Source organism: Arvicola amphibius, chromosome 6 (genome assembly GCF_903992535.2).
Source record: "Arvicola amphibius chromosome 6, mArvAmp1.2, whole genome shotgun sequence".
Taxonomy (NCBI): domain Eukaryota; kingdom Metazoa; phylum Chordata; class Mammalia; order Rodentia; family Cricetidae; genus Arvicola; species Arvicola amphibius.
In genome coordinates, this window is record NC_052052.2 from 124,050,167 (window position 1) to 124,065,832 (window position 15,666).

Genomic DNA, 15,666 nt, shown 5'->3' on the forward strand with positions numbered 1-15,666 from the left:
CCTTCTCCGGCGGCGCGGCGCACGGCGCAGGGAACCAATCACCACGCAGCTTCTCTCTATATAAACCCAGAGCCTTCAGCAGTGGGAACAACCCTCTCTGACAGTTTGCTCTTACTTTTTGCTTTTCTAGCAAAGGCACTAAATATGTCTGAGACCGCTCCTGCAGCGCCTGCTGCCCCCGCACCTGTGGAGAAGACACCTGTGAAGAAGAAGGCGAAGAAGACCGGCGCCGCCGCGGGGAAGCGCAAGGCGTCCGGACCCCCGGTGTCCGAGCTCATCACCAAGGCCGTGGCCGCCTCCAAGGAGCGCAGCGGCGTGTCCCTGGCCGCGCTCAAGAAGGCGCTGGCGGCCGCCGGCTACGATGTGGAGAAGAACAACAGCCGCATCAAGCTGGGGCTCAAGAGCCTGGTGAGCAAGGGCACCCTGGTGCAGACCAAGGGCACCGGCGCCTCCGGCTCCTTCAAGCTCAACAAGAAGGCGGCTTCCGGCGAGTCCAAGCCCAAAGCCAAGAAGGCGGGTGCGGCCAAGGCTAAGAAGCCCGCGGGCGCAGCCAAGAAGCCCAAGAAGGCGACCGGTGCTGCCACGCCCAAGAAAGCCGCCAAGAAGACCCCGAAGAAGGCGAAGAAGCCCGCGGCTGCTGCAGGCGCGAAGAAAGTTGCCAAGAGCCCGAAAAAGGTGAAGGCAGCTAAGCCCAAGAAGGCAGCCAAGAGTCCAGCCAAAGCCAAAGCCCCCAAGCCTAAGGCCACCAAGCCAAAGGCGGCCAAGCCGAAGGCCACCAAGGCAAAGAAGGCCGCCCCCCGCAAGAAGTAAAAAGTGGCGCGTCCTACTTTTGAAAATCTCAAACGGCTCTTTTCAGAGCCACCCACAGATGTCATTCAAAAGAGCTACACTTTCTGGGTAATTGCCTCTTGTGGCATTGGGTCCGCTGAGACCAGCTATGCATTTTGAAACAAGGCAGTTAATTCTGTGCGAGTCAATACTTTGGGCTGTTATATGGGTATAAGTGCTCGTTTAATGTTAAAGCAGATGGGTTTCCTCATCTCCATTTTATTCTGGGCATTTTTAACACTCGCAGCGTTGGCGGGAAGTCCTCTTGTTTCTGGCGCCTAGGCGTGGTAATTATCTTTAGCAAACCAATCCGACAATGGGGTTACATGCTGGAGCTGAGTCTTTGAGCTTTCCTTCCCAATCGGTCTACAGACCGTGGTTTTGAGAAGTACCCAATCGGGACATCCTGCCAGTTATGAGTGGCAAGCGTTGCACCAATCAGCTCTTTTGTGTACTCTAAGGTGGATTTTTTTCATTGCCCGCCCCACTGCTTGTTGCAGAGCTCTGGAATTCTGTTCACAGGGTATGAAAGGTTGAGATGTTAAATGTTTTTTTTTTTTGTTTTTTGTTTTTTTTTTTTTTTTTTTTTTTTTGTTTGCCGAGAAAGTGGTGGAAGACCTTGTATTTCTCCATTGCCTCCCCATCGGAATTTTCAGGGACTGATCACATGTCACTGCTTAAATTTGTGTAAGCTATGTTAAACATCCTGATGCTAGGTTCTAGTTAAACGAAGCTCCGTTGGTAATGTATATACCACGTTGCTTCCTCATGTGTTGTTCTGAGCTTACCTGTTTTTTAGTGACGAGAGCAACAATGTGAAGAAGGAAAAACCATTTTGGTAGACTGCCTGGTTTGCAGCTGGATTTATCAAAGTTGGGGGAAAGCTGAAATGAATTTGGGGTTGTCTTTTCCATTTCAACACTGTAGGTAAAGGTTTTCTTCTTTTCCTTTCCCCCCCCCTCCCCCCGCCCCGGTGGGTGGGAGCCTGCTTTCTTTTCATCCTGATGATGTGAAAAATTCTACAGATGCTTTTAATGGAGCTCCTGGTAGTCAGAAATTACTGAATACTTCAAAAATATTTTTCCATTATACATACTCGTGTGGTCGGAAGACAACTCGCTGCCGTTTTCTTCCTACGTGCGGGTCCCAGGCCTTGCAGCTATTACATGCGGAGGTCTGAAAATGTGAGCGATTTCAACTTTGACAAAAGGTCAAAGAGTTCGAATTTACGTCCAGTTCCTTCAGGGTTATTGTGCCTACAGGTAGAACAGAGAATTCTGCTCTCTCAAAGTTATAGTCAACAGGTGTGGCTCTTATCCAGACCCTGTGCTCCAGGAATAGAGAAGTAGATCTGTTCCCACCTCAACAGTCTATGGATCCAACTAAGGGTCCAGTTCCTTTATGGAGATAACTTTGGATTTTACCCAGGGAGTGGTTTGCCTACAGAATGTTTTGGTCTAGGGTGCGAGCGTGACTTGTTTTGTTCTAGCAACAGAATGTTTAGTTGGTCTGTTTATTTCCTTGTATCATGTTGTTAGTACTCATGGGAATTCCCTTCTGTTACTATTCAGTTTCTCCATTTTATTATTTTCATTCACATGTTTATATTCTTTACTAATATTTTCTAAATCCCCACACCTCTACCCTGGCAAGAAGTGTTTTTGTTGAGGCTGGTCCCTGACAATCACATGTGTATTCTTATAAGCCTACATTTCAACCTAGCATTTCCTTACATGAATAGTGGACCACTTAGAGATGGTTCAGTAGGTAAAGGATCTTGTAGACAATAGTGAAGACCTGAGTTAAATCCCGGGACCCATATGATGGAATCAGACATCTACAAGATGTCCTTTGACTTCTAACACACACACACACACACACACACACACACACACACACACACACACACACACACACACACCAGATATAGTTAAACTGTAGTGATAGGCACTGAATTTGAGTAATTTCATGTAATTAAAAATTACTTTTAAAGGATAGGTAGAGTCCTATTACATTTTAAAGTGCCTGTGACATGGCCTGTGTAATCAGATGCTTGCAAACTCTGCAAGCTGGGCGGTGGTGGCCCAAGCCTTTAATCCCAACACTCGGGAGGCAGGAGGTTCTCTGTGAGTTCGAGGCCAACTTGATCTATAAGAGCTAGTTCCAGGACAGGCTTCAAAGCTACAGAGAAACCCTGTCTTGAAAAAACAAAGCAAAGCAAAACAAAACAAACAAACAAACAAACAAAAAGACCCAACTATATTCTGTAGTTATAGTGTCTCCAAATGAAGTTCTTATTCTGGGTGTTCCCCCTAACTGCTGCAGGAGTTATCTGATGTTGTTAATGTGGGGGCCAGCCATGATAAGCTAAATATGGACAGGTCATTATTTAAATTATTATTAAAAATGGACAGGTAGAACTCGGCCATTGATAAATTTAATAAGAGGTCGGTGTCTCAGTATTTTACCCTGAGACAATGCCTGGCTGCAGGAGGAACCACAAGCTGAGATTATGGACCTCCACCCAAGAAGAGACCATTCAAAGGAAATGCTTGGCATTCCAACTGTTGTGGAAAGGATCACCTGCCAGTGCACATTTACCAGGACACCCCTAGACAGATGTCAGCCAATCAGAGGTCCTGAACCTCAGAAACCCCTCACCCCCACCTTTACTACTATAAAAACCAAATTTTAATTGAGCTCGGGGCTCTTTGGTTATTCCCATACGTTGGACTTGCAGAAAGACCAAGTTCGCAAACTTGATTAAAATAAAGGCTAGTAAGTAACAACTTTTCTTATTTTGCATACTTAAGTACTTAAAAATCTTTGTTTTTTAGAATGTTTGTTTAGCTGCGTAGTTTAGCAGGCCACAAATCCCAGCACTTGGCACACCTTTCAGAGTCAGGCGGATCTCAGTGAGCTCGAGGCCAGCCTGATTTACAAGAGCTAGTTCCATGAGGCTCCAAAGCTACAGAGAAACCCTGTTTCGAAGAACCAAAAAGAATGTATGCTTCGCTTTTCACAGCCATTCGAAATTGTGGACTGTTGATCAAGTATTCAGCGGGACAAGGCCCAGTGGAAATGCCCGTGCCCCTGTTCATATTCTTTAATCTACTGCTCAGGAGGCAGAGGTAGGCCCATCTTTCTTTACTCTTGTTTCCCTCTGTGAATGTGCATTTGATTGAATTTATAAAATCCCATGAACTGAATAGAATACTGTCTGATATAAAGTGGATTTAGAGATTTAAATTACATATATCAATCTATAGTAAAATGTATGCAAACACAATGGGGATATTTTTCTGACCCTTTTCTTTATGGCCTCATTTATAATCTACTTCCTTTTCTGCTGAAGCATGTAACTCCAAATTTAAGGGAAATCTACAAAATAGAGAAATGCCCATATGTAAAATGTCAATATTTACATTGTGTGAATGCATTAGAATGTGGAAAAAAATAATTAAAAGGTATTTCTGAATTTTCTTGCATTTTGGCTACCATTTCTGTAAGACAATATTTTTGGCTACTTATGGATTACCTAGTAGCCTTTTTTAAAAAATCCACTCTGGCCATATTAAATACTCTAATAACAAAGGAGATGCAAAAAATGAAGTAGCTTGTAGTTTCACATAGCACAGGAGCCTTTGGGTCCAACCCATGGGTGATTTCCACATTTCATTCTTCAGTACTAAGCTACTGATAGGGACACAATCATATGGAACTGTATATTCTCTGTTTTCAGACCACTTTAAACTTTACTCTGGTGGAAGGAAAGTACACACAGACACGGCTAATGATTTGTTTGCTTAGCTACCTAGGTGCCATCCAAATGACATACTCAGGAGGAATGTCTCGGGCTTTTGGTGTTTTTGAACACCTGCTCCTGCTACAGAGGGGAGAGAAGCGCACTACCACGCACCACTGTGTAGAAATACGGTCGGAGGGAATGCGTATTTATGACTTGCTTCTGGTGTGCTATGTAAAGAAACCCGGCAAGGCCTCTTCCTCACTCTCTTTGCTTCCGTGTGGCAGCCTTCTTTCTGGGGCTGGGCAGAACTTCAATAACGGATGATGCTGTGTTGTGATCGACTTTGGAAAACAAGGTTTGCGGATTTTTAAATTTAGCATCATCATCGTTATTAGTATTGTTAGCTGCAAGATTAAAAGGTTGGTGAGGATGACTTTTAGTAATTATTGCTTACTTTGAGAAAACTAGCTCTGGTTTTCCTACACTGGGGAAGGTAGATCCTTTTTCTAACTCTTGTCTTGGGAAGAGGTAGAGAGGAGAACCGCAGGTAAGAACTTTTATTTCTGAAGCTTATACTTAACTCATTGTATCACTTTGCTTTAAAAAATTTTGTTCTTATTTTGAGACAGGGTCTCACTATGTATCCCAGACTTGCCTGTATGTGTCACCTGATATAGACTAGGCTGACTCATAGAGATTGTCTTGCCTTTGCTTACCAGTCCTGGGGTTTAAAGGTGTGTTCCACCATGACAAAGCCCAGTTTTGAGTTTCTGAGACAGGTCTTTGTTACTTATCCCATGCTAGTCTAAACTCATTATACAGCTAAGGATAACTGTGCATTTTTATCCTCCCTCCATTTCTCAGGTTCTGGGATTACAGGTATCTTCCATTTTGCACATCTTCGGACACTTTAATTTGGGCGTATTTAAAAAAAAAAAATGCCTGCAATCCTGAAGTGACTCTACAACATTACGTATTTCTTGGCGAATGTCCCACAGATGGTCATCTTTTGGATAAGTATCAGATCGTATGCACTGATGTGTGCACCGAGCAACAGCCTAGATATGGTTATTAGTTTTACACGTTTCAATGTGTTAGTGGGAGGAAATATTTAGAGCTGGAGAGCTGGAAGTACTAACCATTTCATATTTTTTATTTTTAAATTAGAATTTAAACCTACAGAGTGAAAGCCTGGAGAAAACTTCTAAAAATACATTTTTATATTACATGTTGAAAATAAAGTAATCAAGTGTGATCAATCAAAAAAAAGAGTTATATATAATTTTTAAGATCCACATGTATGATCTTAACTGAATTATTTCATTGTTCTTCAAAGCATTTGTGTTATCAACTACTATTCTTATTGGCTGTCTTGATAGGCACTAGGTTTAGAAGAAATTGAAGTTGGGCGACATCCTTTATGTGGTCAGCTTCAGAGTCCATTTTCCAAAGGTGCTGAAAAGGCGGAGGTGTCGGGATTTCAGGGAATCTCATTGGGAGAAAGCTACCTCCTCTTAGCCAGTGGAATGAAGTTGGTGTTCTAATCTGGCCTTGGATAGAAACATGGCATTGGCATTCTTTTTTGGTTTAAAGATTAGAACATTGCTTGTTTATCATTTGGCTAAAAGATACCCCCCCCCCAAAAGCTAATTTTTTGAAGATGTGTTAAAGACCTAAGAAAAATAATTATCCTTTTAATGGGATAATGCACCTACATGTTCCAGGAGAATCTTTTAAGATGATGTTCCCTGACAAGTTTCCTAAGATCTAATTAAAAAAGAATACATTTTCATCCTGTCCTTTTCTCTTTTTTTCCAATTTGAGGCAGTCTTCTCCCCTCCCTGTGCTCCCCCCCACCCCACTCTGCCACCCAAAGACATGGTTTCTCTGTGTAACAGCCCTGGCTGTCCTGAAACTTACTCTGTAAACCTGGCTGGCCTCAAACTTATGAGATCCTCCTCCATCAGCCTCTGGATTGCTGTTTTTAAAGGCCTGTGCTGCCACCACCACCAAGACAGAGTCTTACTGTGTATGTAGTTCTAGCCTGAACTTGCTATCTAGACAAGGCCTGCTTCTCTGATAGTCAAGTTGGGGATTAAAGGCATAAACCACTATGTCTAGGTTTTCTTTTCTATCCATCATTATTGGGTTCAGAACAAAATCCTAAACTTGTTTTCCTTTCATAATCTGGGTTTCTGCTTTCTCTAAAGAACTCCCTTTATTCCCCTTTACAGCTGTTTGCCAACTCCAGGGGCAAACAATTATAATTATAACATTACAATTATAAGAGGCTAAAATTCCATAACTAAACCTGCTAAATCTTTTACCTTCCTTAAGGTGTGATTAATAAAATATTAATACCTAATGAAAACAGGCGTGGTGGCGCATGCCTTAGGACCCAGATTCGAGAGGAAAATGCAGTCGGATGCGAGTTCAAGGACATACTGGTGTATAAACTGAGCTCTAGAACAGGATAGGTGAAGAGACCTAGTGTCAAAAACCAAATGCAAGAGGCATTTAGAAATTAGTTATAGGCGTTGCACAGATAACCTAGTAACTCAGAATCCTGACTTCTCTACAGGACGACCAAGACCCACCTGGCATCTAACAATGGAAACTTGAATATCCAAACCCTCAGACAAATACAGGATAAAAGACTAATGAAATCACAAAACTGCAGTGTGCACCTTTTCTGACTCTTTTTACGTCTTCTTAGCAGGTACAGAGCATCTTGATTACCAAAGTCTTTGTATACAGCCTGTGTCTTTGTAGCTTAAGAAAAAGCTACAAACGAAATACGGAAAAGTATCCGACTAAGTCCTGTCTACTACAGGCACTACAGCACCTTTTACAGATAACGGAAGTTGGCTCTTAAAAGAGCCTTTTTAGTTGATCACGTGCCAATGTGGGAAATGTGCTCAAGCCCTCTCCCCGCGGATGCGGCGGGCCAGCTGGATGTCCTTGGGCATGATGGTGACGCGCTTGGCGTGGATGGCGCACAGGTTGGTGTCCTCAAACAGACCCACCAGGTAGGCCTCGCTGGCCTCCTGCAGCGCCATGACGGCCGAGCTCTGGAAGCGCAGGTCGGTCTTGAAGTCCTGTGCGATCTCGCGCACCAGCCGCTGGAACGGCAGCTTGCGGATCAGCAGCTCGGTGGACTTCTGGTAGCGCCGGATCTCGCGCAGAGCCACGGTGCCGGGCCGGTAGCGGTGCGGCTTCTTCACGCCGCCGGTGGCCGGGGCGCTCTTGCGGGCAGCCTTGGTGGCCAGCTGCTTGCGCGGGGCCTTGCCGCCGGTGGACTTGCGAGCGGTCTGCTTAGTACGAGCCATAATGAACCAGAAGCGGGAAGAAGAGTGCGCGGCCGCGGTATTTATACAGGAAACGCGTTGCTCTGATTGGATCTTGTCCAGCAGCTCTCAGGCCTCCGTCGGAGTTTGCGGAAGTGCTTCTAGGGATTGACGATTGGCCAATTCTTGTGATTGCTAAATTCCAATGTTAAGCCCGCCTCTCTCCCCTCCCTCCCTCCCTTCCTCCCTCCCTCCCTCCCCCCCTCTCTCTCCCCTCCCCCCTGTTGTTTGGGAACTTGACATGATACACAGAACATGCTCCAAGAATAAAGTTAGTCTAGCTACTTAACTCTGCCATTTTTTTCTGTCTAATAATCTCCAGTTATTTCTCATACACATATTTCAAAATTGCTTATATCCTTTATCTGGTGGCGATAATCACATGCGTGAGGTTCTGCTTTCTACCCCTAGGATCCCGGAACCATGCTCAGCTCAACACAAACTTGCCACGTTTTACACGTGTTGGTGTCGCCACAGAAGTCGTCAGAATGTACTTTCTTCTGACAAGAATATAACTTAAATTTCTTTCGAGATACGTCAGCATGGTCATTGTCAATTTACAATATGTGTTGGGGTGAGAAAGCATTTCCAGTCTAAAATCTCTGAAAAGATGGCGGCGCGGTGTTTCAGTAAGTCCTTTGTGACCGTATAAAGAAATTCCGCGGAATTTCCTTCCGCGGATGTCTGAGGCTCCGGGACAGATGTAATCGTTTGCTCCTACTTACATTACAGAGTTCCTTTCCTTAATTTCAGGTAAAAAAGGGAGTTAAAACTCATTTTCAAATTACGATATAGACGTGTAATGGTAATTATAAAAAGAACCCTTAGGATACAAAATTACAACTTACAATTGTGAAGCAAGCTAGATCCTTTCAAATAGTCATTTCTTTCAACCTCACAAGGTTTTAGAATTTTTTTTTAACGCTCTTTAGTCTACTGTTTTTTTTCGATCCAATCAGAGTTTAGATTGGTAACTCCTCGTTTACATATCCCTGCATTGCACAGTAAATTTGGAAAGAGTCTCAATACTTTTCAATTTGGTAGCATGTTGCTCAGTTTACCAGATACAAAGCAAAGATGTTAGAGTCCGAGCGAAGCTCCCAAAGAACACCAACAGCCACGTAAGCAGTAACAAGCGCGTTTTGTTAATTCTTGCGTTGGGGGTGGCACGTGGCAACCCGTAGAGAAGCTCACAAGTTCCTTTTAAAAAGCGGAGTTAGGGGAATTCCAGAGAGGAGGGATTAATCTGGGGCTGATTGTTGGAAGGACCTACTGGTTAGGGAAAGCAATCTTTAGCCTGCAGAAGTCTAGGGGCGGGGATGGGGTGGAGTGGGGTGGGGTGGAGTGGGGGAGGGACATCTGAGCTAGCAGAAGGGCTTTGAGGGCTTGCGGAACTAGCAAAAGGGATTTGGGGTCTGCTGAGATGGGCTTATGGGGGTCACCCATAAGTTGTGGGTTTCATGACACCTGCTTACTCAGCTCTGTCTCATTCTAATGAAGAGAAACTAAGGTCTGGTCGCTGTCAGGGCTCTGGTCTGCGGCCCCCCCACCCCCTCACTCCTCTTTAGCCTTTTCAAATATCTACGATTTTACGTTCTAAGCGTGTACCACAGCTAGTGCTCGAAGACATGCTTGCTTTAAAGCACTTAAAAAAAAAAAAAAAAACCAAGATGGAATGACCTTTGGTAAATTGTGCTTGAGTAAAATAACCACCAACCAACAGTTGTTCCAAAGTGAATATATATTCCTGGAGTGTGATAAAAATTTTACATAATAGTTGATGGTTTCCTTTTTTCCCTGTAACCCTTCCTTCACTTAGCTGGCGATTTCATTAAGTTTATAATTTTTTTAGACAGTATGGTAGCCCATTATATTAATTATCAATTTTGCATGATAGGCTTCTTAAAATTTAGTGGCTTTAAAGCATACAGATGCACTGCCTTCTAGTTTCTATGTCTCTGGGTATGGCTTCACCTGATCTTTGTAGGAATATGTGTGGATCCGGGTTGAGGGTTCCTATCTACTGGAACAACATCATTTTGCACATTCTAAGTGAAGTAATGCAGTTGGTATTCTCCCCCCCTTTTTCCCCCAGAACTGTTGGTGTGGTAGGTGTAGGAGAGGGCCTTAGAAAGGTAGGAGAAAAAACGGGAGACAGCCACAGGGGTTGGTTGATATATGTGTGTAATGTCTTGCAGTTTCTGTCTAGATTAGGAGCTGAGGATATCTCTCTCCTGTTGCCCCTTCTTTCCTCTTTTCTCTCATTCCAGCAGACACTGCCTAACAATGTAAAATATCCAACAGCATTGTAATTGACTATGTATGGGAGGAATACACAAACCAAAAACCATACATAAGGCTCTGTTTTTCTGTGCTTCTTGCTACATCTGCTTGTGTTCATCCAAACCTGTGCATGCACCTTAAAGCTGTTTTCCCGAAGATGCCTAGATAGCCTGCGTTTGATTAGAATTCTCGAAGAGTGGTTTCATTTTCTTTAAGGTGTTAAGTGGAGGCACCTCAAGGTTTATAACAATAGGCAATTGGTCTTACTATGTCAGATGGTTATTGCACAAATTTTATGTGCTAAATTATTTGCATTTTATCTTTGTTGAACTCTACAAGTGAACATAAGATCCACCTGCCCCTGCCTTCCAATTGTTGGGATTAAAGGCGTGCACCACCACAGCCCGGCAACAAAGGGAATTTATTGGAAAGATTTACAAGCCTGGCTAAGGTGAGCTTCTTAAAGCTGCTGTTTTCTTTTCTCTTTTTCTGTTTGTGAATCGGTGCTTTCCCAGCATGTGTATGTGTGTGTTATACCACATGCATGCAGTGGCCTTGGAGTGGCCAGAAGAGGGCATCAGATGACTGGGACTAGAGTTATAAATGATTGTCAGCTGCCTGTCAGTTATAGGAATTGAACCCCTTCCTCAGGAAAGGCAGTAAGTAATTTTAACTGTAGTGTGCCGTTTTTCCAGGCCCAACAACTTTTACTTTTTAAGTGTTCACTAAAAAAGTAGCAAATTTCCTATTTGGGGCTTGGATAGTCTGTCACTCTGTGAAGCCAGACTTAAGGATAAAACTTTTTAAAATTATTTTTATTTTACTTTTCTAGTAATAAAACCAAAAAGGCTTTGACTGAGTCCCCAAAGGATTACGTTTGACCTGTTTCCTCTCTAGTTTTTGTTCTATACAAAAGAACAAAACAAAACCAAAAACCAAAACCCAAAAAACTAGATGTGGTGGAGGCCTGGGATCCCAGTACTCTGAAGACTGAAGCAGGAACATCTGGAGCCCCAGACAAGCCTGGTCTACTTAGGTGTATCAATGGCTGGGATGTAATCGGCCAACCAGTGCAACACAGTGAGACCATGTTGGAAAAACAGCCCCAAATCCTTGAAATGAACTTTTTATAAGGAACTAAAGGAGAGAGTGATCTGAAAAAAAAATCTATTTGGAGACATCTTAATGGACAATTAATTATTCACTATTATAAATGCTAGAGTCTTGAGATATTAATTACAGCACTTTATAAACAAAGTAAATTCAAAAGCTCATTCTCTAACATTTGTAAGGAAAAATTGTAACAATTAAATCGGCAGAGGGATACAAATAGAATAAAAAATTCTACCGGACCTCAATAGTGACAGTGGTCTAAGACCTGGGTCCTAGTACCTAGAGGCACATCATCCAGGGTCCAGGAGAATTTTCAGAGTCAGATAGCAGTGTTTGTAGTTCAGGGCAGAGGTTTATGGCTTCACCAGACCTAGAAACCGGTTTTCTGAATAAACTGATTTTTGAATCTGTGGGGTGGGAGATGAATTAATTAGCTAGTTTTTGAAATTCAGGGCACTGATCCTGGTGGTGAGGCCTACCTGTGTTCTGCACTGCAGATTTCCTAGAACCATGGGCTTGCTTTTGGTCCATGGTTTTTTTTGGGGGGGGGGCAAGTGTTCCTTTAGCAGCAATTTACAATTTAGAGGCTACAAAACACCACTTTATAAAATAAAGTAATATAGATTTTATTGTCTTTCAAACCCACTGGGTCTTCTATCTCAGGACATATGCTTATTTTAACTTTAAAAATACCCAAACTTCTCCACCCTCTTGTTTTTGACAGGTCTTGCCATATAACCTTAGCTGGCATTGAATTAACAGAGATCCCCTTGCCCCTTCTTCCTGAAGGCTGGAATGATTAAAGGGATTGGCCACCAAGCCCACTGACTACTTTTTTGAGATGACACAGGTATCATATTAATTAACTTCCCAGAGTGGTCTCAGTTTCTTATACAAGGTCTGAATGGGAAATCACATTACTCTTTACTAATGACAAAGTAGCAAAGAGATTCTACTACTCATTATGGTCCCTGGAAGAGACTCTCAGATGATACAGACTAATTCAAATGATTAGGAGGTTCTGAAAAGAGCCTGGGATGTTAAATGTCCATTGGAATTTGTAAGAGCCAGACTTGGCTGCCCAAGTCAAAGAACCTGCAGTCCTGGAACTTGAGTGCATAGATCATTCTATGGCCATGTGGTTCTTGTGCTCTGAGCACTACCTGTAGGTGATAGCGTCCCAGATATTTTCTCCAGGAACATATTCGGCACCACTTGCGGGAGGGGTGGTCTCCTCCTAGATGAGGCTGGAGATGGGCTTATTATATATACGGTGTTTTGGTTGCATGTATGTTCACCAGTTATATGCAATGCTATAGAGAGGCCAAAAGAAGGTGTCAGATTCCCTGGAATGGGGTTATAGACAGCAGTTAACTGCCATGTAGTGTTGGAAATTTAACCTGGAAGCGCAGTCAGTGCTCTTAATTCTTGAATCGTCTCTCCATCCCCTGCTCCGTTTCCTAATTTGAGTCATCCCTCTTTAGTGTATTACAGGTTTCGGGTCAACCCAGCACTGAAGCTATTGTACTTAGCAAACTCACATGTGTCTTGAACATTTGAATTGCCTAAGGTTTGTGATTAAGTTCATGTAATTCTGTGTTATGGTGTTTTTGAAATGTGTACCTGGAATGCTTGGATGCCTGATTTCTCTTTGAAAAGTCTCTTGAGCATGTTCAATCAAACTGACATGGCTATAGTATGAAAAAAAGAACTGAAACTTGCTGGGGACTCTGCAGTCTATACTCTTAAAGATACACACTAGGTAGGTACTCTTAAATATACATAGTATGCCAATTTTGTTAGAAAATGAAAGGTAGATCCTAACCATATATTTGTTTATCAAGACATGAAGAGATGTAGTATCAAGGACATTTATTAATATTTTAATTCTTTAAATATAGAATGTCAGCAAGATAGACATTCATTGTAAATCTTATTGCCAAACTTATGAGGTCCTTTACTTCTTCTTTCATTCTTCTGTGTGGTGGGATTGCAGCCAAAACCATTAGTAATAGTTTTTAGATTTATTTTTAAAGCGTGTGTGTGTATGTGTGTGTGTGTGTGTGTGTGTGTGTACATGTTTTGAAGGTGCCCGTGTAGTCCAGAAGAAGCTGTTAGGTCTCTTGGCCCTGGAGTTACTGGCTCCAGTTGTAGCAATTGTGAGCTTGCTGATGTGGATGGTAGCATTCAAACTGATCATCTCTAAGAACACATGCTCTTAACCACTGAACCATTTTTTTTAGCCATCTGAAACTATCTTAAAGGATCCCAAAATGGATTCTTAAGCAGTTGGTGTCACCTAGTCTTTTGTATCTCTTTATATGCAAACACTGTATGTTTCATTGAGTATAGACAGAAGAAATAAGTATGTAAGACCATAGTTGTTTCTTGAATAGGGCAAAAGCCATAGAACCATTTATTTTCGAAAGTTTGGCAAAGATCTAGAAACTCAGAGATAAGAAAACCAGGGTCTGGGATGAATGAACAGCAAAATTATCTACTATTTGATGAATTGCTAAAGTCGATGCCCAGGAATTAAAACTAGATTCATGAGATTATCAGAGAAACAGACATTGAATCATTTTTTTTTCAGGGAGCATTTTACTCATACATGTAGACTTGGTGGCTTCAAAAAGTTGACCCTAAGTACAATAATTCTAAAAATTGCAGAAATGTGTAGGGAGGGGAAGGAGGCTTCTGGAAGACTGTGAAGTTGTGGATTCACATATGGACATTGACCAGATCACAATTCTCTCCACTTTGTCCCTGCCCCACCCCCCGCCCAGTTACAATTACAGGAGGATTCAGACATTTTGTGTTACTCCCCCTTCCTCCCGAAGGACAAATGTACTGTTTGTACAAAAACTTCAAAACAGGGAACTGTGGAGGGCTCTGTTGAATAGTATGGAATGAGTAAGGCCACAATTGTATTGCATTGAAATATACTTCCTCATTTTTGTCTTTACTATTGATACAATCAAACATTGAATCAATTTTTAACTCTAGTGTTTTAACTGTGTAGCAATGCAAGTTATTTGTGATTAGTGGAATGGACAGCACTCCAAAGAGCATAGCTGGGCAAGCTGATTCATCAGGGGGACCACGGCATCCCAACCCAAGGAGTTTAGTCTAAGCCTATGCAAGGTTCCTATCGCAAGAGAAGACAATGATGCAGGTTGTCCCCTGATCACCATATCATGGTCATCTTTTGTGGGTGGTTACAACAGTAAATGCATAAACAAAAATGTAACAACTAAAACTAAGAACTTCAAAGATGATTGGCTTCTGAATAATAATTTTGTTTCACTTCATGGTAGCAACATTTTATCCTTGCTTAAAAAATTATTTACAACAATTCATTTTTTGAAATGGTTTAAGACCTTCATAGCTTTTACTCCTTTCACTGATGTGCTGTAGAAGAAATCGAAGCGACACAAACGATGCTTAAAGGATTTGCTAATAGATTTCCTAGTAGATTTGCTTAGGAGGGAGACATTAAGTCACACAAAATAGAATTTAGCTAAGGCAACACTGCCTCCAGAGATAAGTAATGTGTTAACCAGGCCTGTTAGAGATAAGCAAAAGTTACTTATATGCTAATGTTTGTTTATCAAGATGAAAGTTACTAGGATGCTAATGTTTATTTATGAAGATTCACCTTTGCATTTCCATAACAAAAGGCAACTTTACAGCCAGGCATCATGCTCCCCCTGCAGCTCTAGGGGGCAGTGCAGAATCACAACCACCCTTCAGTTTCTGCCTGCCCCAACTCTCGCTAGAAAAAGCATAATTCTGCCAGGTGGGCAAGAAGAACCTGGGTAACAACTATTCAACAAGAACACAACGGCGGTGTACTTCAGAAATAATTCTGGCAAAATCTTTGCTCTAAATCTCCTATCTGCCCAAATGGCCAGATTTGTAGTCTCCTGCCTCTGTTTAACTTGTTCAAAGTGTAATCTGAGGCTGAGACATGAAAGAAATCTAGGGATGACAACATGTGGAATGCATAACTCTAGCGTGTATGTAAGTTAGGAAAATCTTCTGTTTATGGCCAGAGCTGGACACATGCATATGTATTAGGGAGGGGGGTTTTTCCCCTTTAGTAATCTCTAAGTGTGAGGAATGATTTGTCACTGGGATGACCTAATACTATTAAAATTAATTTAAGAACAAATTAAATACATATACTCTTTAATTTCTACTTTAGAGATCAATTAATTATAAGGTTATCTATGATTACTGTACAGGCTTAGAAATGGTGAATAACTGTACAGTCAAGGCAAAAACAGGAATGAAAATTAGAAAGTAGCCCTGCAGTGGTGGTGTGCACATCTTTAAACCCAGTAC

General features: G+C 42.2%; 2 protein-coding genes and 1 long non-coding RNA gene across 5 annotated transcripts; 2 read left to right on the forward strand and 1 right to left on the reverse strand.

Annotated features, from left to right (window-relative positions):
* The first annotated feature begins 104 nt into the window (after positions 1-104).
* LOC119816530 (histone H1.3) lies at positions 105-5,692 on the forward strand. 3 transcript variants are annotated; one of them, XM_038333276.1, is made up of 3 exons: positions 105-675; positions 3,854-3,959; positions 4,639-5,692. In XM_038333276.1, the coding sequence occupies exons 1-2, from the start codon at positions 145-147 to the stop codon at positions 3,875-3,877; spliced, it is 555 nt and encodes a 184-aa protein (XP_038189204.1). In that variant the 5' UTR covers positions 105-144; the 3' UTR covers positions 3,878-3,959; positions 4,639-5,692. The 3 variants fall into 3 exon arrangements, with proteins under 3 accessions (XP_038189204.1, XP_038189202.1, XP_038189203.1); XM_038333274.1 differs by lacking the exon at positions 4,639-5,692 and having other exon boundaries at positions 105-897; positions 3,854-4,306; XM_038333275.1 differs by lacking the exon at positions 4,639-5,692 and having other exon boundaries at positions 3,854-4,306.
* Positions 5,693-6,839: 1,147 nt separating this feature from the next.
* LOC119816540 (histone H3) lies at positions 6,840-8,075 on the reverse strand. The gene has a single exon (XM_038333285.1). The coding sequence runs from the start codon at positions 7,903-7,905 to the stop codon at positions 7,495-7,497; it is 411 nt and encodes a 136-aa protein (XP_038189213.1). The 5' UTR covers positions 7,906-8,075; the 3' UTR covers positions 6,840-7,494.
* Positions 8,076-8,265: 190 nt separating this feature from the next.
* Positions 8,266-14,711, forward strand: LOC119816570. Its single transcript, XR_005285782.1, has 4 exons — positions 8,266-9,044; positions 12,044-12,169; positions 12,804-12,889; positions 14,342-14,711. It is a non-coding gene; the product is annotated as an uncharacterized LOC119816570 (long non-coding RNA).
* The last annotated feature ends 955 nt before the right edge of the window (positions 14,712-15,666 follow it).